Source organism: Leptosomus discolor, chromosome 7 (genome assembly GCF_034619465.1).
Source record: "Leptosomus discolor isolate bLepDis1 chromosome 7, bLepDis1.hap2, whole genome shotgun sequence".
In the NCBI taxonomy this organism is placed as follows: Eukaryota; Metazoa; Chordata; class Aves; order Leptosomiformes; family Leptosomidae; genus Leptosomus; species Leptosomus discolor.
In genome coordinates, this window is record NC_141397.1 from 27,985,568 (window position 1) to 28,010,179 (window position 24,612).

At 45.3% G+C, this 24,612-nt stretch overlaps 1 protein-coding gene across 1 annotated transcript in view; it reads left to right on the plus strand.

Annotated features, from left to right (window-relative positions):
• Positions 1-24,612, plus strand: part of PDE1C (phosphodiesterase 1C) — a 308,568-nt gene that overhangs the window by 21,457 nt on the left and 262,499 nt on the right. Inside the window, exon 2 of the mRNA XM_086467641.1 lies at positions 21,897-21,947. Coding sequence (XP_086323767.1) covers positions 21,897-21,947 — 51 coding nt within the window. The remainder of the gene's footprint in view (positions 1-21,896; positions 21,948-24,612) is intronic.

Consider the following 24,612-nt stretch of genomic DNA (forward strand, 5'->3'; position numbering starts at 1 on the left):
ATTTTCAAGGAGAGCGCCTCAAACACAGCCTGTACAAGCAGCACATGAAACCAGGTCAGGGCAGGATTTCATCTAACTAAAGCATCCTCACCTAAGGTAACCATGTTGGCTTCCTTTATAACCAACTGTGGTGGGTTGACCCTGGCTGGATGCCAGGTGCTCACCAAAGCTACTCTATCGCTCTCCTCTGTAGCTGGACAGGGGAGAGAAAATGTAACGGCAGGCTCGTGGGTCGAGGTAAAGACAAGGAGATTGCTCAGCAATTACCATCAGAGGCAAAACAGACTTGACTTGGGAAAATTGGTGTAATTTATTACCAATCAAATCAGAGAAGGGTAATGGGAAATAAACCCAAATCTTAAAGCACCTTCCCCCCACCCCTCCCTTCTTACTGGGCTTAACTTTATTCCCAATTTCTCTACTTCCTCCCTGCCAGCGGTGCAGGGGGACAGGGAATGGGGGTTGTGGTCAGTTCATCATATGTTGTCCCTGCCACTCCTTCCTCCTCAGGGAAAGACTCCTCACGCTCTTCCCCTGCACCAGCGTGGGGTCACTCCCACAGGAGACAGTCTTCCATGAACTTCTCCAATGTGAGTCCTTCCCACGGGCTGCAGTTCTTCACGAACTGTTCCGGCATGGGTCCCTTCCACGGGGTGCAGTCCTGCAGAAGTGGGACTGCTCCAGCGTGGGTCCCCCATGGGGTCATAAGCCCTGCCAGCAAACTGCTCCAGCCTGGGCTTCTCTCTCTCCACAGGTCCTGCCAGGAGCCTGCTCCAGCACGGGCCTCCTGTGAGGTCACAGCCTCCTTCAGGCACCCACCTGCTTCCACATGGGGTCCTCCACAGGCTGCAGGAGGATGTCTGCTCCACCATGGACCTCCGTGGACTGCAGGGGGACAGCCTGCCTCACCACAGGCTGCAGAGGAACTGCTTCTCTGGTGCCTGCAGCACCTCTTCCCCCTCCTCCTTCACTGACCTTGGTGTCTGCAGCATTGTTTCTCTCATATATTCTCACTCCTCACTCTGGCTGCAATTGCTCCTGCGCAGGAACTTTTTTTCCCCTTTCTTAAATCTGCTGTCCCAGAGGCGCTACCACTGACGGGCTTGGCCTTGGCCAGCAGCAGGTCTGCCTTGGAGCCGGCTGGCACTGGCTCCGTTGGACATGGGGGAAGCTTCTAGCAGCTCCTCACAGAAACCACCCTGTAGCCCCACCGCTACCAAAACCTTGCCATGCAAACCAAATACATCAACATAGAGAAATAGATTCTTGTCTCAGGCTGAGCTGAATCATGCCCTAGAAGTGACATTTTCTTCCCATTGACTCTAAAGGGAGCCTGGATGACTGTATCACACTTATCGATACCTAGATCTCATGAGATGCCCCCTTCGATCCTGAGATGCTTTGGCAATCTAGAAGTCTAGAAAATATGCTTTTAGAAAAAAAGGTAGAATGAGTAATTATACAGTCTGGAAAAGATAAAATGAGGGACATGCATGTAACAGTTTTCAAATATGTAAGTCATTTGAAAAGAAGGGAAAAATGATAGAACTGGACAAAAGCAGTGTGTTAAACACTTCTAATAGTAAGGATAGTGAGAAAGAACAGAAAGGCACTTACTGATAGACTTTTTTCCTGTTGTCAAGACAATACGTGGTTGTATATCCTCCTTTTTTTCTCAAGGATGTGTTAAAAGAAAAAACAAACAAGCAAACAGTTCCTTGTAAAGGGATTTTTTTGAGCAAGGCTTTTTATGGTTTTGAGGTGGGGGGAGTTGCCAAAGAGTTTTGGCTGCCTAGAGTACAAGAAGTGTCATGTAGTCTTTGAATGGAAATAAAATCTGAAGAAGGTAGTTAAAATATTAGAAAAGAAATAAAACTTGCATACTTAATATCTGCAAACGAAGTGCTTCATGGGTCAGCAGGGGGAGATTTCACATGGTTCAAAACAATGAGCACTGGTGCTTTTTTTAAAAAAAAGAAAGTTAAAAACTTCTCTCTCATTCCTCTAGTTTACCTTTTGTTAGTAATAGGAATATTTAGCAGTGAGATAAATTGAAATGTGACAGTGGATGTTCTTACTATGTATATTACGTTTCCCCCCACTCTCTGCTGGTAGCAGTCAGTCCATCAGAACAAAGTTTCCTGAGCAGTTCCAGGTGTTTCAAGCCACTGGTACCATTGAAAGAAGCAGTTCTGCCATCCCCCTCCAACTAGCTATGTGTTTCTGCACCCTCATCACCTTCAGCCACTGCAGATGGTGCTGCACCTGGGCAAAGCACCAGAGCTAGGAACTGACCCTGGCTAAAATTGGTGTCTTTTCTCCCAGTGTCAGGAAAAGCCTGGTGCAGTTTGGAAACAAACAGAAGATGAGAGGATAGGACTGCTTCTTTCAGTCACAGTGCTAACTGAAAGTGTTGGTGAAAGCAGAATCTAGTTGTGTGATGCTTGCTTGTTTTGACTGCTTTGTAAAAACTCCTTGGTCAGTAGTTGGCATCTTTTAGTAACTTTGCTATGGGTGAAGTTTAAATATCATTCTTCCAATTACAAAGTACAATCTAGGGAACAAATGGTGCAGTAACAAGAAAGTGCATTTTGATCTTTTCATTAAGGCATCATCTGGAAACTGAGAGCATTTGTCATTCTCTTCACAATTTTAGAGTATGGTGGAGAGTCTGGACCCGCTTCCTGTGAAATTGCTAAAAATAATTCAACTAATTCGTGTGGGCTTGATGTCTCTTTTTTTCCCTGCACTCGTAGATGAAATGGTTAGTATTTAGGTTCATTGCAGCGACCACCTGCTATTTGCAGAGCAAGCCATTTGCTAGTGGACTTGCTGAAAGGAAATTTGGCAATTAGGATGACAAACATGGATGCTATTACTCTGCTGTGTGTGAAGCTGCTTCAAGGTCTAGTTTTTAGCCTTGTAAATACAGCTGATTTTCTTCTAGAAAGAAAAGAAAATAAGATTTTCCTGTTTATAAAAGTGTAAGTTATAAATCCTATCAGACTTCTGGCTTTGACAGCTAAGTCCAGACATTGTGTCTCTAAAGCTTTATTTTCCAGCATGCTTTCCCAAATGAAAACAGATATGTTCAAAACCGTGAAAATGTCGTTTCAGATTTGGTCATTGTCCTCTATTATTTTTCTGTTTGACCCCGAGTTCAATTGCACAACTTGGTCACGATGATGACATGCATAACAAATTTCTGCCTGTTTCTGCAATACTTAAGTTTGCTCAGAGGTTAATGTCTCTGACTTGTGGTTTGCTAGCTCAAAACATATTGTGAGTTGGTGGAAGCTTTAGTCAATGCGACATAGGGTTTTTTTCTTAAAGTGTTTAAGCCCTTAAACTCCTTTTTTCTATTCAGGAGTGCTCAGAGACCAAGTCTGAGAGCAGAAGGGGGTGAGTGCAAAATTCAGTGCATATGTTCTGAAATATTTTGAAATTTAAACTATGTAATTTGAGACTTCCTGGCCTTTACCCTTTCTGAGTACTTTTCTTGCTTCAAAGTTTTATATTCCTTAAAACTTCAGAGGTATTATGTATCAGCATTTAGAACATCAGAGGGAACAAAGCTTTACAGTCTGGATACTCCTTGCAGAGGAAACAAAGTGGGAAGGAGAGAAACCACTGAAATTGCTGCCGTGTTTTAAAACCTCAGAAAGAAGGGGTAGTTTGGGGGAAGTTTGAAACTGTTTCCTTAAACAGAGGCCCAGAAACTTCTTGTTCTTCACCAGTGAATGAGGAGGTGCTACTGAAAATTGAGGAAAACCAGATTTGTGCAGTGGATTTGCTTCTGGGACTGTAGCACAGCTGGTGCATTGCAAACAGAAATGCTGTATGTGCCAAAGGCTATTAAATATGGTACGTGCTGGAACGCTGACTATGGATGCTGAAGATTAGCAGCAGGCTGGGAGTTTTGGAGAGGATTAGAGTAGTTGTACAGGCACCTTCTGTGGATGGCTGGTTGATTTAGTCAATGTCTAAAAGTTGCATACACACTTACTCAAGCTGGGTCTGAAGTGGATGGACCCCAGCTGGCTTCAGGCTGGAAGGTCTCTTCTAGTTATGTTATCACCCAGTCATGCCCAAACTAATAAAGCCTCCTGAATGTTTGCTAGTTTTATAAATGTATTTCTTACAGTAGGATTTTTTTTAACTTTGATTAAATGGTGCTGTTTCGAAAGGGACAAAAGCACTGTAAAGACTATTTTTTAGCTATTTTGGTTCTAAGCTAAACCTGTTCAATGTGTATGTTAGTGTTCATATACATGCACAGACAAATCTAAATCCAGGTTGCAGCATGCCTCACTGAGGTTCATGATTTCTAATGACTTTGCTTGTACAAATGTCACCATCTGGAACTAGCTCATGTGACTTTTTATATTGAAGGAACAGACATTATATTTAGAAATCTGAGACTCTAGATTTTCTTGTAATATTACATTACGCTGTCATGTTAAATTTCAATAAGGGGGGATTTGTGCACTTTCTATCTAAAACAAATAGTTACAAAATACACAATTACCCCATGAGATTGGATCACTTGTTTTACAAGAAATCAAAAGAAAGAAAAAATTATTTGCTGCTGTTGTGCAGATTATAAGTTTTTCAGCTTTTCTTATTCAGCTTAGTTGAAACTTCTCCATCTTAAGGTGCATTTCAAAATGTACTTATCAAAGCTGAGGACTTATAAACATCTCACTTGAGCCTGAAAGGACACTGCAAGTTCATGTATTCAGATAATAATGTTGTAGCTGCAGTTCTAGTCTGGGAGACTGAATCCTACTGTGGCTGATTATATCTACAGCTGAAACTGGTGATAGTTCAAGAAACCTTGATGTGCACAGTTTGGCATTGGTCTTTCAAAGTTTATAAGGCTGTCAAATTTTAAGACATTAGATTTCCTTCTGAATTATTTTGCCTACATCCTGGCCTGAATTCAGGGATACTGCTTATGTCACAAATAGATTAAAGAGATTAAAAGCCAAGCCTTCTTTCACAGACCTGAAAAATGCTTGTTATTCTTATCCTCCTCTTAACTATCTTCTTGGAAAGAACAGAGGATTAGGTGGGTGGGAAATGACTGCCACATCCTGGGCTGTGCTGTGGGTACAGTGAGGCTGTTACTGCAGGCATAGTGGGTTTTATATTTTTTTTTAAGCCCAGGCTGGAAGAGACCTTGAAAGATCATCTGGTCCAACCTTTTGTAGGAAAGGGAGCCTAGATGAGATTATCTAGCACTTCGTCCAGTCACATCCTGAAAACTTCCAGTGATGGGGACTCTACCACATACCCGGAGAGGCTGTTCCAGTGATTGCTCTTACTGGAAAAAAATTCTTGTATCAGGATGAAACTCCTCCTGGTGCAACTTGTACCTGTTGTACCTTGTCTGCCCCATGTGGCTTCTTGTGAAGAGAGAGCCTCTATCTTCTTTGTAGCTGCCCTTTAGGTACTGGAATACTGTGATGAGGTCCCCCATGAGCCTTCTCTTCTCCAGGGAGAAAAGACCTAACTCCTTCAGTCTTTCCTCATATAGCAGGTTCTCCAGCCCTTTGATCATCTTCATGGCCCTCCTTTGGACCCTCTCCAGTCTGTCTGCATTTTTGAATTGCGGGGATCAGAGCCAGACACGGTATTCCAGATGCAGCCTGATAAGCACTGAGGGGATGATTGTACTCCTGTCTCTGCTAGAAACGTCCCTGAAGATGCAGCCCAGGATCAGGTTTGCCTTTGTTGCTGCAGTGCTGCACTGCTGACTCGTGTTCAGCTTGTCCACTGGGACCCCCAGGTCCCTTTCAGCAAGGCTGCTGCCCAGCCACACAGATCCCAGCCTGTACTGGGCTCTTTGGTTATGATGTCCCAGGTGCAGGACTTTGCTCTTGTCTTTGTTAAACTTCATACAGTTCTTGCTACTCTACTTCTCCAGCCTGCCCAGGTCTCTCTATAAGACGGCTCTTCCTTCTAACGTGTCCATCTCACTACCCAGTTTAGTGTCACCAGCAAACTTAGTGCATGCGCTTTCAATCCCATCGTACAGATCATTTATGAAGATGTTGAATAGCGTGGGGCCTGGTAGTGATGCCTGGGGGACCTCACTTGTGAGCCAGCCTGAGTAAAAATCATTGATCACCACCCTCTGAGAATGGCCTGTGAGCCAATTTCCTACCTACCTCACAGACCACCCATCCAGTCTGTATCTTGCTGGTTTGGCCAGGAGAAGGCTGCAGGAAACAGCATCGAACACTTTGCTGAAGTCAAGGTAATCAACACTCATTGCTCTCACCATGTAACACAAAATGTTATTTTGTTGTAGAAAGTGATCAGGTTAGTCTGGCATGATTTGCCTTTGGCAAACCTGTGCCAGCTTTTCCCAATCACTTGCTTTGTTTGGTTTGTAAAGTTTCTAGGAGGACTTGTTCCATTACTTTCCCAGGGAGTGCATTAAGACTAACGGGCCTGTAGTTTCCTGGGTCCTCTTTTGGGCCCTTCTTGTAGATGAGTGTGACATTTGCCCTCTTCCAGGCATCGGGGATATCCCCCGATCTCCACGATTTTTCAGATATTATAGGCGGTGGCCTAGCAAAAACACCAGCCACTTCTCTTACCACCCTGTTGTGGATCCCCCTCGGGCCCATAGATTTATGTGGGTTGAGCCCTTGCAAAATGCTGCAGACCAGCCCTTCCTCCACTACTGGTGAGCCAATACTGTTGTAGCTGCTTGGTCCTATGATCTGGGGTCTGCCTATGTTGGCAAAGACAGAGATGAAGAAGGTATTGAGATCTTCTGGCTCATCGGCATTATTAGTAACCCATTTCCCTGCACTGTTTGGCAATGGGCCTACGTCTTCCCTGTTGTTCTGCTTTACTGCTCATGTATCTGAAGACTTCTTCAGCCTACACCCCTATCTCTGACTGGCAAGACAGAAGAGAAGATCCCTTGGGCACTAGTGCCTTTCACTTGCATCAAGGCTCTGAAGCCCTGTTTGACCTCACTCACGTTTTGCTTTGCCGTATCATGGTGCCCACACAGAAGAGGAGCAGGGCATAGTGGTCTGTGCTTTTAACCAGCGTGTCAGCCTCCCTGTGACATCCTGGAGCAGTCCTGGGAGGTCAGCACCACAGGGCCCTAGTATTTCTTCTTCCAATACTTTATTGTTTGTTCCCCCTTCCCAAATACAGCATAGCCTGCTGACTGCTGCCTTCCTACTGCAGCTCCACCACCCGCTGTCTGAGTGACTCCACCAGAGCACGCCTCGGGCTGGTGGAGACTCAGGAGGGGAGGTGCGACCGCAGCCTCCTACCTGGGCAGCAGCTTCCCTGCCAGGGAGCTCTGCCAAGGTGGTCACCCCAGCTGGCTGCAGAGCGCAGCCCTCCTGCTCGCCGCCGCGGCGCTCCCGCCAACCCCAAAGCGCTGCCGAGCAAGCCCTCCTCGTTCTCTGGAGGCCTCGGGCCGCTGGGCAGGCTTGCACGGCCACCAGCTCGCTTGGGGTGGCCGCCGGGGCTGCAGCCCAAGGTGGCGGGTGAGCCCTTCCCGCGCCCAGGGCCGCTGCCGGCGGCGGGCGCTGCCCCGAGGCAGGCTGTTCGCGGCTTCCCGCCCTCGGTGAGCGGCCGCTGGGGAGCGCCGGCACCCGCTGGCTCTCTCCCGCCCCTCTGCTGAGACCTGCCGCCCGCCGGCCGGTTCGTCCACATGCCTGGAGGGCCCGAGGGTGCCGGGGGGCGGGAAAGCCCCTCAGACGGCCGGCGGAGAGCTCGCAAGCCTCGCTGTCCTCCCGCAGAGGCAGGGGAAACCGCCGGCTCCTGGCTGCGCGGCTGCAGGGTGAGCGGGGCCCCCTTGCACCCCTCTGCCTGGGCGGGGGCCACCCGCAGCCCCGTCCTCGGCGGGCACCTAGTACCGGAGCGTCGGGCCAGGGCACCTGGAAAGAGGGGGAATAGGGCGTTTGTCCTCGGGCTGTTTTTCAGAGGGAACACAGTTCTCCTAGGTCTGCTTCTCCGGTCAGTGACAGCGTTTATTTCCCGTTTTTTTTTTTTTTTTTTTTTTTCCTTCTCCTTCGCTTGTTTTTGCTGTGTTGTAAGTGAAACATTTTGGATTGCTCCCCGCGTTGGCAGGGGTGAAGAGAGGTACAAGGCGTCCCAGAAGCCGTGGAGGGAGGGGCTGCGCCCTGTGCGGGAGCTGCTGCCGGTCGGAGAGCACCGTGCTGCTGCTGGGGGGGGGCGGGGGGGGGGGTGTGTGTGTCACCAGGCGAGGAAATGTGAGGTTTTGCGAGTTGATTCATGTCCTTTTAATTTCTTCCTAGTACAAAAGCCCTGTGAATTGCTGTGAAAGTGCTAAGTATTGTCTCCTAGTACAAAAGGCAGCAATTTCTTTCCTCATAGTTATTACCACGGCGGATGGCCAGATGTGTGTGTGTAACAAAATCCAGGAATTGCATTTTAAAAACTATGTCCCAGAATGCAAAAACCCACATTGTTTGTATTTAGTTCTTGCTGGAGACATATGCCGTGACAGACAATGTGAAAAACCCCTTTGATTTGGAGAAAGGGTATTATGAAACTGTATTCAAAGAGCTACACAAATTATTTCAGTCAGGGCTTGCAAATGTTTTTGCGATGTCTCTGGTGACCTTTCCTGGCAATCTGCTGTGCTGTTACCAACCATGGACTCCAGGAAATTCACAAACATTTTGAAATCCATCTTGGGAATGTAGGAGTCAGCGCATGAAATGCCCTGATGTGAATATTCCTGAACTTTGGAGGAGTTAAGGTCTGGGTGCCCAGTGTCATACCATCCCTTTCCTTAACAAGCTGACGGCCCAGATGGGAATACCCCTGGTACCTCTTGAGCTGTGGGTGTACGTTTCAGTGGGGGATCGTCATGAGTTTGTGGTACTGTGGGAGGTACTTTTGAATCTGGATAGACTTAGAATATATTTTTGATTGTATGTTCAAACAAACAAGCAAAACCTCATGGGGTGGTAGAGGAGTGATGAAACTGAACGGGTTCTTTCTCTTGTTGAGGGTTTTTTTTTTCCCATATGATGGAATACAGAAAAATGGGCTCAAGGCCTGACCTGAGCTCCCAGCAGTGATATGACTCTTCCCTCTGAATAGAACTGGCTCATTGATGCACAGAAAATTGCAAATTAGTGGGACTGCAATTAAGAAATAGCAGTGCTAAAGGTGGGTGTGATTTATGCGACAGAAAAGATGCTCCTTTTCTAGGTGATGGAAAGCAAATTCTGCTTTCCCTGACTCCCACCAGGACCCTTTGTTTCCAGCAGGCTTCCCACCAGCGCCTCTGCAAGCCTGTTCTTAGGTGCACCAAAAGCAGAATTTTCTTTTTATTATTCCCACACCACAGAGGCAATTCTGCTTTCACTGAACTGAATGGAAATTTGTGAGTAAGGATGATGTTTAGATTTGTCTGCAGTGCCATGGTAGAGTTCCTGCGGCCCTGCCTGTCTTCAGTAAATGTCAGCTTTGTGTTGTGGTTTTCACTGAAGTGACATCTACTGAACTGGAGTAAGCCCGTGGGAGAAAATAAACTGACGACAGAAGTTTTGAACAATGGGCTTGGGAACAATAGATGTGCATGTTTATAGAGTACATCTCTTTCAATGTCCTAAGAGGATTTTTTTGTCTCATAACTTGAGTAGAATGGAAATCTTTTTGGTCTGGTGGATTTGATATTTTTAACTTCACTTTTTATTGTGTTGTGAAAAAAAAAATATGAACACAGTCTTCTCATTTACGTCACACAGTGTTACCCACTGATCCAAATTGTCTGAGGCTTTCACATCTATTCCACACCTCCGCTAACACTGTGCTAGTCTTGATCTGGTTGAATGAGAGCTGCTACTGCAAATAATGTTATTGACTTCCCCATCTCCTCACTCCAGTTTTCCTGTTCCTCAGGCCTGCTTTCTAGAGACTGCATGTAAGGGACAGAGATTACTAGACTGCCTTCTTATTCCCAAAGGCATCGGAAAATTCTGTTGGGAGTCACTTGCTATAAAATTATCTCCCGAAGTCATTGCAGAAATATTTAAGATTTTGTAGAAATTCTTTAGAGGCTCAGGAAGGTACAATCCTTTCCTTATGCTCAGTTTAACAAAAGTCTCTGTAGCCTTGGTCTCACCTTCTTTAATGCTACATTTGAGGATTACTGGTTCTCCCAAGCAGGGTGCCCTGCTGTTGAATTAGCCAGGCACAGCACAGAGACCTTGGTCTGGCTGTGGCCAATACGTTTTTGGATAGACTTGACCAGCATGGTGAGTTTATATTATTTCAAGGATTTACTACAATGACTGTGGCATTTTTGACCCAATACTGCAAGCCTTTTAAAGCCATATACTTTATTTTTTTCCCAGTGAACTAGTCTGAGAATCTGTAGAGCACAGGATTATTGCACTATAATATAAGGTACTAATATAGTGGTGAAGCAGTCTTCCTCGATGGTTTCCTCCTACCACAATAACATTGTTTCATAATGTGTGTACTGGAAGGAAAATGCTAATAAATGCAACATGAACTTTTGCTAACTGCAGGTATTTTTACAGTGCTGATCCCTCTAGTATCAAGGCAGATGTAATGATAGTCATCTGTGTACTTCTATGAGCCTGTGCTGTGTTTAGTTTGTTAATGGACTGGAGAGTGATTTCTGATTATGATTCATGAAAGTGAAAAAGTGGATGTGGAAATGACAGGAGAGACTCAGAGCTTAAGTTTATAAATAATTGTAGTACCTGACAGTTGATCCAGTCTCAGTGGAAACTCTTTGAGGACAGTGCTAAGAACTGGATCCCAGTGAATGGTCAGAGTATGGTGGGAGAAGGGACTATGGCTTCATTCAGATCTTCCCTTCAATTGACTTCAGTAAGAGTGGGCAAAAACCCTCTTGTAAAGAAGCACTTTTGAATCTTCTTCCAGACTTTGAAGGTTTTTATACTAGTGTACAGTCTTTAAAATATTTTCTCCTGGAAAAGTATGTTGATCTATGTGTTTCTTACTTATTGAAGTGTGTTAATATTAACAATTACATAAAGAAGTTCTATTGTATCAGAACTACTAGGTGAATATTGTTACAGAACTGTAAGTAAGTGGTGGTACAATTTATGGTTGCTCAGACATCACAGCAGGTTAGTTTTATCGAAAGAATTGGTGCTGACTTGGAGTTGGTAACACTTATGCAAGCTCATTTTATGAAGCATAAGAGCATGCGTAAAACAGGTGTCTTAAAGGTGATGGTGGGATGGGATTCAATGTAAGCCTTACGTGACAGGTGAGATGTCATACATCAGACAAGTAAGTAGATAGCTTCCTTGTGAACTGGTATTCATCTGGGATTAATTTAGGGACTAATGCCATGGCACAGTTGTGGCCTTCCTCTACATCAATAAACCCTGGGTGAAGAACTGCAGGGTAGAAACACGTAACAATGTCAGGTAGAGCACCATGAGTTTCTGCTCCACTTTGGGGACACTGGAGTAGGCAAATGTTCCTGGAGGTGTGAGCAGGTCACAGGGTGACTATGAGCCAGGAATGTGATACAGGCAAACGCATTCTTGTGTGTCAGGCAAGGTGTTTCCATAGGAAAGGCAAACATTGTGCAATGCCCTGGTGAGAACTCACCTATACCGCTATGGATGCTTCTCATTCCTCGGGTTCAAGAAAGACAAATTCTGTCTGGGATAAAGACAGACAAAGACTAAGCAGTTGATGAGGGGCATGGAGGGCCTATAGAAGAAGACAATGACTAGAAGGAGCTAGACAAAGGCCGAGAGGGCTGCCTTCTCTTTCAAGAAAGGTATCAAGGTTGAGGGCCAAAGAAGGAGAAGAGCTATTGAAGTGCGAGGAAAAATATGGTAAAGAACACAAAACGATTCAGGACGTCTTTCCAAGAAGAGACCTCACCATAAACAGTGCAGTAGTAGCAAATATCCCTTACTGCATTGATAAGGAATGGTGAGGAAATCATGCATGCTGTCTATGTCTCTGTAGAGTTCATGCCGAGGGAACTAAACCCCTTTCTTTAACCTCTGGCATCACCACAACCAAATGAATGTCTATGGTATAAATGCCATTATTTACATAGTCTGCATGTACCAATGTTGGCATCAACACAGAAAATGACGAGAACGATACCTTCCTTACTCTTTCAGTACTCAAAATACTAATTCCTACAGAAAAAGTAGACTTGCCAGGGTTTTAGATAAGATCTGAACACCTTCCCACAAATCAAGGTAGGCAAATAACTCTCAGAAAGGTTAAAGTCGCAAATGAACTCTAAAAGTTTTACCCCGTGGCTGAAGCATGTTTTGTATCCTGTATAAACACGGCCAATGGGCATGTTTAATAGAGGACCTGCACAGCTCGGCTTCAGTGGGACAAGGGGATGTGACTGCAATAAGAGCAATGGGCTATTTTTGACGTTTGGGAGTTGTCATTTGCCTGGCTGTGCTTTGGGCACTGTTCCAAATGTTCTAGGTCTGGAAATGACCAACCTTTCCACCACAGCAGTGTCACCTCTGCTCACTTGTTTTTCAAAGCGTGTTTCCATGGTAGTCTGTTGGCACCGTCCATCCCAGCCAATGGCTCTGGCTACACTTCCTCCAGGCTGTGGCTGCCATAACCACCCCCTGTTATCCCCCTGGTGAACTGTTTCTATGCCTGGTCCTCCTCGCTGTGTGGCCTTGTGGACGTTAGCTGTGGTGCAGAGAGGGGATGGCTAATAGGGGTGGTCTCTGGGCTGCAGGGCTGGTTCTGCAGGGTGGCAGAGGAGGCATCAGGGACACCCAGCAGCTGTGCCCAGTGCTTGGCCACCAAGGGCAGGGACAGCCCCTGGGCCTCCTGGGCACAGGGCCTGCCTCGGGGCCAGCACCCCAAAGGCCTTCCTCCCAAGGGTGCTGGGCGGAGGGGCGGTGGGCGGGGCTGTGCATGGGGGGGCCTGTCAGTCACCCCACGTCACAGTGCCGTCACCCGGCAACGCGGCAGTCACAATGCCCCGGGGCAGGGCAAAAGGGAGCACCCTGCCCCGTCCCCTGCCAGAGCTGGCCTGCGGGCAGCCCGAGCACAGCTGAGAGGAAACCCTTGAGGAGCTGGTGGGATCCTTTCCTTGGGGGGGGCTGAGGGAGGAAGAGCAGAGGCTGGATGAGGCTGCTGGAGAGGAGGAGAACCACCAAGCAACCCCTGGAGGTGCCCGAGGCGATCATCAGGCCCTTGCAGCTGGATAGCAGTGGCCAGACCAAGGGAATGCCTTCTTGAGGAGCACTGCAGAGCTCGCCATCCTCATCCCCCATGGAGCCAGGGGCAGCAGCCGTAAGAAAAGGGATGCAGAGGTGTTGTCAGGGCTCCCTGGGCTTTGGAGCACCCACTGCCAGGTGCAGGAAGGATTCTTGCCCCCAAGGTCGATCGGCCCGGGGGCATTTGGCCACTCTGGGGAGCCCCTGAGGTGGCTCCGGGCTGAGAGAGAACAGGGCTTGGGCATCTCTGGGGAGGCGCGACCAGCCTGTGGGACGAGGGGGCAGGTCTTGCTCAGGTGCTCAGGGAGTAGCCAGTGCTGGGGTCAGGAAGGAATTTTCCCCCGGGCAGATTGGCACTGGGCCCCGGGGGTTTTTTGCCTTCCTCTGCAGCACTGAGCACGACCACTTGTCAGGGCTCCTCTGGTCCACTGTGGCTGCGTCACGGCCTGCTGCTCGTGCCCCACGAAGATGGCCTCTCGTGCCCTGCAGCTGGGGGGAGGAAGGCTTTTTTTTCCCCCACAGGACTAGCAAGTGTCCCTGGGGTTTTTTTGCCTTCCTCTGCAGCACTGAGCACGGCCCCTTGCCAGGGCTCCTCTGGCCCATTTTGGCCAGGCGCCTGCTGCTCATGCTCCACGAAGGTGGCCCGCGGGCCCCGCATCCGGGGGGGAGGAAGCTTTTTGAGCCCCAGGGCAAGCCTTCGTGGTGGAGCCCGGGAGCCGCTTCTTTTCCTCTGCAGCATTGAGCACCGGCCCCTGTCAGGGCCCCTCTGGGCCCTTTCCCTTCGGTCCTTTCCCACTGCTCTTGCCCCTCCCAGGCACCACTCGTGCCCTGGCTCCCTCGGGCTCTCTTGCCCTGTGCAAGCTGGTGGCAGGAGCGAGCTCTGCTCTTCCCTTGGCTCCACTTCCCCAGGGCTTCTGGCTTGTGCACAACAGCCTGTGCTTGGAAGGGCTCCAGGCTTGCTGCCCCAGCCGCAGCTGCCACTTTCCAGCTCTCCCCGCGTGCAGTACAAGCCCCGGGCAGGCACGAGCGCGCTTTTCATGTGTCACTGGCCAAGGAGCACGGCGGTGGAGGAAGTTTGGGAAGGCAAAGAGGATGCTTGTCATCGATAGGTGACAGACGTTGGAAAATTCCCCACGGTACCACACACCTTGTCGTCATCGTTGTCGTCTTTGGTGCGTGGCTGGTCCTGATCCTTGTTCTTCACGTTCTCACCCTCCAGGAAACAGGGGCAGCTTGGTCTGTGTTCCTGCTGCTGCTGCTGTCTGCAGCTCTGGGACTTGCCTTGGCCAGGCTGCAAGGCATCTTTTTTCAAGCTAAACCGAAGAACGCATCAGCCTGCTCCTTGGCTACACGTGCCCATGCTGTTAATGCTTGTGAGCATCAGCTTTGAAACAGAGGGAGGAAACTAAAGTAAACCAAATGAAATAAAAGAGAACAGAATAGCAAAAAAAGGAAATTAGTTGAAGTGAAATGAGATGAAATGAAATATGATAGAATAGAATAGAACAAAATAAAGTAAAATAAAACAAAACATGAAATATAATAAAGCAAGATGATGATCCAGAGCTCTCACCCTGATCAGAAGGTACGGGCCTCCTTTACACAACGTGACAGAGCCAATGCCTAGGCTGGGGTATGGTTAGGGGTATTCAATATCTTGTGCTGGTGCAGGGCTGGGTAGAAATGTCATCAGAGATTTCCTCAGCATCTACTGCTGGGCAAAGGAGGAGGTAGGAAGAAGAATAGTATAGCATAGCATAGCATATTCAGCTGGAAAGGACCTACAATGACCGTCTAGTCCCACTGTCTGACCACTTCAGGGCTGACCAAAAGTTAAAGCACGGCATTAAGGGCATTGCCCAAATGCCTCTTCAACACTGACAGGCCTGGGGCATCAACCACCTCCCCAGGAAACCTGTTCCAAGGTTTGACCAGCCTCTCAGTAAAGAAATGTTTCCTCATGTCAGGAGCCTCCTCTGGCACAGGTTTGAGCAATTAATTAAATACCTCTACCGTGAGTCACTTGAAATTTGTCCTTTTGTTTAGACATCATCCTCTTATCTGCAGCTATGAAATAGTGACTTGGCGGTGTCACAGGGGTGTACAGGCAGCTCTCTGTGTTCTGTTACTGTTTCCCTTTCTTCTGCTAGGAAGAGATAGCTTTTCCAGGCTCAAAAAGAGTGGAGAGGAAAGAAAACGAGTGTCTCAAGGCAAGTACTGAAGTAAGAAGCTTCTGCAGATTTTCACTGATTTCCTCCATATTCCATTCTGCCCCAGTCAGACTGGGATATCTGGGCATCCTATAACAGCAATTTCTTCTGGATCAATATAGGAAATGGCACAAACACTTAATTTTTGTTCTGTATCTTTGTTTCTAGATGGTGAGGATGGCCTCTCATCTGTGCAGGAATGTATCTGGGTCTTTGTACAGGGGAAGTATAAATAAAAAAAGGGTAAGGGGTACAGTGTGAGAGAGAGATGAATATATTTGGGCTCATCCAGTGATGGCTGTACTTCCACTCAAGTGCTACAAGTGGAGGGGAGCACAGTGAGCAATGGAGGTGTGGGTGAAGAAGCTCAAAGATAGAGGATTGCTGGTGGGCAAGGGTATGCCAGTCAGGAGAATGCTTGCTACCACATGTGATATGACTTTCATGTGTCTGGTCACTGTGCTATTTTTTATATGGTGTATTTTCTCATGGAAGTGAGCTGGAAGTCATGGCAGCCCACATGGGCAGAATCCTGTTCTAAATATCCCTATGGTTTATTATTTCCATCTATCTGTCTTAGATTCACTGCACAAAAATATATGACCTAGACTAAGCTTTCCAGATGTATAGTTACCCTCAGGAGAAAGATGCAAGTGAGTTTGCTACAATGGGCAATCTGTTAGAGCTACCAGAAGTAAGAAATCTCAGCTAAATGTAGAAAATCAGCCTAGACATTTCCAGGTTAAAAAAAAAAAAAAAGAAGATATTCCAGAAGCCAGAATTTGAGGTAGCTTCATCATCTTTCAGTGGAGAAATTTTATATACCTGTATAGTTTCTCTTCCATCATCTCTTGATTCACAGCTTTTCTGGTAGCCATTTTCAGCCTCTTAGCAAGCAATTATGTGTCCATCACATGCTGTTGGTGACTGGGTGCGCCAGAGGCATATGTATGTGTGTATGTATGGCCAGGGAGGCAAAGGGCTGTGCTCTTTGGACTCTGAAGACTGGCATGGCAGAGGTTGGGAATGAGAGCAGCCTGGAGCTTGTGTGCTGAAAGCCATTTGTTCGGTGAACTTGGAGAGCTGGGGGATATTCAGTCGGCAGAACACATGTCAATAGTTTGAACAGATCGCACAAGATTGCCTCTTGGTTTTGGGGTTAGGAATATGTTTAACATAGGCCTTGGTGAAAGGGAGGTGCTTTTAAAAGGTCCGGGCAGTTGCTGGTGTTTGCTCCTGTTTTCTTTCGTCTCCAAAACCCAGCATCAGGGCCCCTCCAGTCTTTAGGTGCCAACAGGGCCAGACTTTGCAAGTTCAGTGTTTGTATCTCTGCCTCTAAATAAAACTTGGCTGATCCTCAGTAGAGTATTCGAATAATTTCGCTTTTTTTCACACAGATATTTTGCACCTATTTCTCTGTTGCAATTCCCCTGGGTACACCTTGCCCATCTGAAAGCATTTCCGTGGCTGTTGATGAGATGCAGAAGCTCTGAAATCTGTTCATGGAGTCAGTGTCCTTTCAGAGTGAGGCAGCAACTATTTTCAGTTGTCTGAGGGAACAAAGTGTTTTCCACTGCAGAAGACTTTCCTATCACAGATGCAAATAACCTGCAGTGTAAAGATCCTTTCATGAGGAAAATGAATCATCAGTTGTGTACAGTGTTCCTCTTCCAGTTAATGAAGAAGGACAATGTTTGGTGTACAGTGTTGTTGCCAGGCAAACAGCAGCAACAGAAATCCATTAGGAGTTATTTCAGGAAATGCTGGGTGGTGTATGCCACTTAGTTATTCCTTGTAAGTGAAGATTGCGGTTCTGCCTTCCAGAAGTATTTTGAAACATAGCTCTCAGTTTGAATGTGTTTTGTGATCTTCAGGGTGTATCCAAGAGGCACATATTGTGCCTTTTCCATCTGTGCAATTGATTTATTACTTAATCGTTTAACTAATCAGAATCTTAAGTCCAGAGAGACAGTCAAGTCATAGAATATTTTTTATCAGCAAAAAGTTGCTGCATATTCTTGGAACCTTGTGACCCTACTGGTTTCTTTCATAGGGTGTGTTTATGCCACCTGTACTGTTGATGTTTACAGCATGAGCATTTCAAATCATGTTAAGTTGCTGGTGTTTCCTATGTGGTACTGGGATTCAACACTCTGGAAAACTCTTTGGGTGACTGACTCTGGAGGGGCCTGAATAATTTCTGGCTTAGTAATGTGTGCACTGGCTGCACGGTTCCTGTGCTTGTGATTTATGTAGTCCTGGATAAAAACTCTTGGAAGCAGAATTTGCGTCATTATGAGGCACTATTTGTTTGGTCTGAGACTTTTCTGATCTCCTTATTGGACTCAAAATTCTCCAAGAACAGGTTTTCTTGTGATGAACCTTAGCTGGGTCAGAAAGCCACCAGGAAAGCCTTCCTTCAGTACTATTGTGCTTCAGATCCCTGTGTGGGAATTTTGTTAATGACTGTGATATAGAAAAAAGGAAAGTGCTGATAATTGCTGCTGACACAAAACCAGTACGGGGGAGGATCTGAATATCTCACAGTAAGATCCACGTGACCTAGAGGATGGGGCTAACAACAAGGGCTGAAATTATGTTAGGGCAATCCAAAGATTTTTTTTACAAGTATGCTGTTCAAAATATATGTTCTTGAAGGGGAAAAGAAAAAGTAGTATCCTAGAGAAGAATTTATTCAGCTTGTACATTCAGTGTAAATATATCTACATATCTGTGTTCTCACCTTATCTAATGCACTTTTCCTAACACTGGCAAGTTTACTAGTAGTGTGAAATATATAGTTAAGCTCATCTACCCTTTGGCTGACTAAAAAAAAGAAGTCTTCTTGAAGGAATGTGTTTACTGTTGGGTAAAAAACACCTGACACTATTTTTTCAGCCTCTCAGCTGCTTAATGGCAAAATATAGATGATATGCTATTGTCTGTCAGTCTTGATGAGTCAATACTACGAAGTGGTATGTTTTTCTTTGCATTGTACTAGAAGTTTGACAAAGGATCTTTGAAAGCTAAATTGGCTGAGGGGGCGTACTGGTGAAATCAATACCTCTGTAGAAAAAGGTGGCAAGCTGTAGGAAATAGTTTAACAGGGCAGACATTAAAAATTGAAGCCTGCCCATGAGGTGGGCACACAGTGGACTCACATATGAGTGATCCATGTTAATCAAAGAACTAATCATGCCTATAGAGATATTTTTATAATTGCAGTGAGAGACTCTTGACATTTTCAGGCAGTTATGATACAACATAATACTTTTGAAATGGAAGAAATTTGTCTAGGCCTGGTATTTTGTTGTCTACTTGGATGAGGGAGCACTGACATCACGTGAATGTTTTTCTCTAACGGCATGATTGCAAAATGATGTCTCCTGCCTGTCATGGCTGTCTTTCTGAAGGAACAGAAGTTACTTACAAGCTACCTGCATGTTGCTGTACCCTTCACCAAGATTTATTTGCTTCCAGATTAGAATGGAAAATAACTTCAAATGTGCATCGTTTAGAATAAAAAAAAATTAAAAAAGGTGTGATGGAAACTGAAGAAAGTCCCACCTACTTAGGAGAATGAAGTAAATATCTGAGGTTTTCATGCTGATAGTCTCATCTAATCAGAGACAAAAATGAGCCTAGACTTCAACAAAGGTAGAGTGTGGCTGGAGAATAAGCATCTGAAGAGGCAGCGGTACAGGAAATATTAAATACCAGAAATAATCTTTGGTGTGGGTTGTGATTTGCTCTCTCAGAGATTCAACTTCCTTTTCCAGCTTCATTAATTCATACCTGCTTTCTCCCAAAAGCTTGTTACTATTAATAAACTTGAATAAACACAGGGTGGAGAAGATTTCAGGACATCTGGAGAAAAAGTATTTTCTCATTTACATGTATTGCGTACATAGGTCTGTTAGTTCTTTGTGTCTCCAAAGATTCCTGTAAGACAACTGTAGGATATATATGTAGAATTTCCACAGTTAAAAACTACATCAAGCAAAATCTTCGCACAGAGCAAACGCAGAAATGCTCTTTGCCTCTGAATCCTTCCCCTTTTGACGGCAGGGCTAAACAAACCTGAGATCTCACCTACACAGACACCTCATTGGTCCCAGACAATTCCCAGGCAGCAGTTAGCTCACTTGTATCAGGAATCTTGCTAGTAATGCAGGTTCGGCATCCCCAGTGCTTTCTGTCCTGCTCATTGCTTTGCTGTCCTGCTCATTGCTTTGCTGTTCTACCTGCACCTTTGCTCCATGTGGCTGTATGCCAGATGGAAGGGTGTTACTCTGTGTATGACACCATCTGATGTTTGGAAAGCACTGACAACCAAAAACAAACCTATGCAGCCTGGAGTTGGATAATGCTTATTTTTGAGGGGGTTAATGACACCTGTTGTGTTGGATGCTGAGTCTGGGGGCTGAGCTGCCCAAACACAGGTGCCAGGTGGAGTGCTCCGAAACTCTTGTTGCAACATCCAGCTGGAGCATGGCACGAAGGTGAGACCTCGTGTGCACCTGAAGCCCCCAATGACCACGGAGTGCCATCTGCCACCAGAGTGGGGGGAATACTCTAAAGCAGATAATAGTGCAGTTAAAAGGCCCTCAGCAGGCTCTTTCCTCATTGACCTAATAGTCCACTTGATTTTCCAACTTTAGATATCAGTGCAAGTTATGAATTTGCCCGGGCTCTGCTGCAATATAGGGAGATACCTAGGATCCCAGAAGGGACCAGTCCGGCAGGCGACCTCTCAGCCTACCCTGTGCAAGCCATCATCACTGAGTTAGAGACAAAGCCTGGCCGCTTGACCTTTACATGCTTGCTATAGGTTTTTGGCACGGTTTTTGATCTCACTGGGTCTAACTTTTGATCCCTGCCCCATGGAGGATGCTGCTGCCTCTCCTTCACCACCCATGGAGGATGCTGCTGCCTCTCCTTCACCACCCATCACCTCAAGCAGAGACAGATTTGACTCTGAAACTGTCAACTGCTCTGGACCTGCCTAACTCTATGCAGTCACTCCGGTATCTGTGCACGCAATGTCCCGGAAGGGCTTATTTGGTTGAAGCTAATGCTGCAGGTGCCTGTGATGGACTCAAGGCAAAGAAGGATGTCTTGTTGGACCTGGAAGACCTCAGGGTCCCCGCTCTGGCTGGCCTGGCGAGGTCCCCAAGCTGATAGAGAGGTACCAGTGTCTTAAGGGCACCATCTGCTGGCTAGTGGGAGCAAAATGATGCAGTGGATTGTTCCAAGAGTCCCTCTGTTCACTACAGTGAGTGCTGAAGCCACCTTAGTCAATAGGTAAAGATTGGAGAGCAAGTAGGGAAAACTGGAGCGACGCTGGATATGGGTCTCAAATAAAGCCAAACTTAAACTGACAACCTTAAGACTTGTCAGAAGAGTTAAATTTAATCAAAAGTCTTTTCTGGCTTCAAAAAGGCCATTATAGTTTAGTTAAATTGTCTTGTTGGAAACCTGTGAGTCTCAGTTCTGGTCATATTTTGCATCCTTTTGTGACATTTCTTAGCTTGCTTGGTCTTGTCTCTAGAAAACAGCATTTTTAAAGAAAGCAAAGAATCTACAAGGTTTGTCTGTGTACTTATAATACACTCTCCTCCATATGTGCCCATCAATTCTGTTCCTCATGATTATTCCAGCTACAGAAAAAAAAAAAGTCAGGGGTGGTAATTCTTCTCCTTGATAACTCTCCTCTTTTTTCAACTGTAGTTTGATCTTGTGAGAACCCCAAAGAGTCATTTATGCTCTTGACTAACTGCACACTAGCTGGGTCACAGAAATGTTGAGAGCTATGCCAGTATGAATCGGAGGCAGAACAAAGCAGGATTTGTATGGGGTTGTTTTTATCCTAGGTGATATCTATATGCATTTCCAAATGTCAGCAGATTCCTTTGCACAGATCCTTAAATTTAATTTAATTTGCTATTAAGTGATCATCTGGGCTTCCAGAATTGCTAGTGTATTTCCTTATATAGGTGCAGTAATCTTACTTTTTTCTTACTATACTCATTAATGCAAATGGAAAAAAATGACATTTTACTTAGGGCTTGGAAAACAGTTCCATATAAAATAGAATTTGTAAGGATGACTGCGATCATATATTGCTATGTACTATTGATGGCTAGTGCTTGAATGTTGAGCAATTATACCATTCAGTTATTATGTGGGACAAGACAGTGTTTGCAAGTGCCTATGCTGTGTCCTCCTGACTCTGAAAGCCAAACTGAACCAGACAGGCAAACATGCAAAATTATATATTTGGTGGTATTGAAAGAAGTGTTATATATCTATGTGTATACATTCGACTGCTGTTACTGTGAACAGTCTTCTCTCCCGTATATGCATGAGAATTGCTATTATCATTAATCTTAATGAAACAGTTAAATTTGAATGTTTTTTATTTCTCTCTATTTTCTCCTTTCAGTTGCAAATGAGACAGGTGACAAAAATGCACGACCACTTTCCCGATTTGCCCGTAAGTAGCCTTTTTTCTTTTAACTGGTTGATTTCTATATCTCCTGTAGAAATAAACACATTTAATAAGTCTTTTAATCTCATGTCCACCCTGTTATTGCAGTTCATTTACTGTACTAAATTGAGGAACCATAGTACTTAGTTGGAAATGTCACTTACAGAAATTCAGTTTTACTGAACAGAGTTGATGCAAGTTTAAAAGAAGGCTTTGGGGCCATCCTATTGTTTCAAGCATAAGAGGTTATAACCATGTATGTGTCACAAAGCCAGCTGAAGTTGACTCAAGTCTTAGAAACAGCATATGAAAAATGTAATTAAGCGTTACTGATAGCTCCTCCATCACCTTTTGCTTCACACAGCAGGGTTAGGAACTAATGGTATGACTTGGGATTTGAAATAAGTGACCCAAGTTTGAACAAAACAAAGGGATGCATCTGGTAATGTAGCACCAACTGACCATAACTTTGACCATATGAATTATTAAAAACACATGTCACAAAATATGTAGGAACAAGGAGGAAGATAGGAAATCCTGTTCATAATGCACGCAGTTTCGTGATGATTTGTGATCACTTAGCAGGGAAAAATCCCCTTTTCATCCTTAAACGGGGGCATTTGCTGTTGTCATGGGTGGTGCAGATCAGAACATCAAAATAATCTACATCTATGGTGCAGTATTTCACACAGTCACATGATGGCACTCTCAGCATGCCATACCTCACATAGGTAGCTAAGGTGCATAATGTAGAAGAAATGTCTGTGGCTATGAAATCTGTTGACTTACAAGGTGATGAAGCAGATTGAACAGGACTGAGAGAAAATTGTACTGGCATTCCTTATTCCTGATTTAGGATTTATTTTCATTCCTGTTCTAGACAGTAGAGCTTAAAAAGGGGCTCTAGTCCTGGCTGGTTCAACCCTGAAAATGCGTATGGCAAAGGAAATCACAGAGGAGAGAAATGTAAACATAAATGCAAACATTTTCAAGTTGTTTCTCTCTCCACTTTTTGTCTGTTATAGTTTCTGATTGCTGGGCACAGAGTTGGAAGATTCAGCCCAAGTACTATTTATTCCTAAGTATTTGGGTTACAAGGACTTCATGCTGCAATATTTCCTGTCAAGTAGGTCAAGCATAATGTCATGACATTTGGAACTAAGCCGGCATTTCAGTTCTCATTCTGACATTTGTAAGAACTTGATTTTTGGTGAACGTGTATAGGGGGCAGGTCTGAGACCCAGGAACAACCAGTTCTGTTCCTGCTTTGATCTTGGCCCTCAGCCAGGCAGCCAAGCCTTGTTTCCAGAGTTAGGGGTGACTGGCGTTACACGTAAGAGAACAGATCGGCGGGTGGCTATCGGCTGAATGAAAGCACAGAGTACCCCCTTATAAGGCCTCGTCATATGACCCAGTGCTGCATGGGATTAAGCGTGGAGGTGAGATCAAGGCCACAGGCTATTTGACAGTAACAGAAATACAATGCAGAGAGGAACACTTTAGATAAGCCTGGTTGGGAAATAGTCACAGAGGCATAATATAGGGACAAAGGGAGATAATTCAAAGTGTAAACCAGACCTTCACTGTTAGGAGTTAAATTTAGTGATCTGGGAGCCAGGTTGAGGACTTAATGATCCAGCTAGCTTCTCATAGGGTATCTTTAATATCATTGATAAGGTGACAACTCTGTGGGAAAGGGAAGGAAAATTAGAATGGGAACTGTGTTATGGAAAGGAAGGAAGTGTCTGAGGCATGTGCTGTGCTAACATGAGTTAAATGGATGATGCCCAAATTTATGCTGAGAGTACTATAACCTACTCTACTGTACCATGCTTCATTGAACAAAGAGTGGAGCGCAGATCAAACATTCAAAAACATCCTGACTGGATGGCAGAAAAAGCTGTAGCATTTGAGGACAAGTATTTGAGCAGTAACTGAAGTCATAAAGGATTATCATCATTATCCTTGTGTCTGAGTCACAAACCAGAGACTGGATATATTCCTGGATGGTGCCTTTGACATTCACTTTGACTTCAAACCAGAGAACAGGATTTTCATTGCTTTGTAACAGCTGCCCATTTGAGGTCAACAGTAAAACCTGCAGAGATTTCAGTGAGATCACTTGGGCTGTCCTTGAACACCTAAAAACCCACACCCATTTTGGCTGACCTTATTTATATGATCTGACTTTCTGTGTGTGCAACCAAACACAAGATAACCTACAGAAACCCAGATGAACCTTGTTCATCCTGACTGTTGTTTGCTGCTCTCTGGAGCGTGTATGAGTTTCCTCTTTAGTTCAGGAGCAAAGAAGAGGGAAAGGTAGCTGGTGTTGTTAAATGAGGCAATGGAAATGATAGTTGTGTGGTTATCAGTGCTCCAGGTAGCTCGACTTGCAGTGTAACAATATTTTCAGGCTATATGAAGGTATTTGAACACCTACCCACAGATTCTTTAAGCAGAGTTCTGCTTTTTAAATTTTAGCACCTAAACCTGTTTTGCTTTTGTCATTAGCTCAGTTATAATCACACAAAATGAGGGAGAAGCATTTTTGTAAATGTTTACACTTGTTCATAAGGATTTGAAATTATAATTGAGTTCAGCGTTATTCATTCCAATGCTAGGGCTACCCAACCTCCTGTACTCTTAAATGTCAAATTCCAGTGCATTT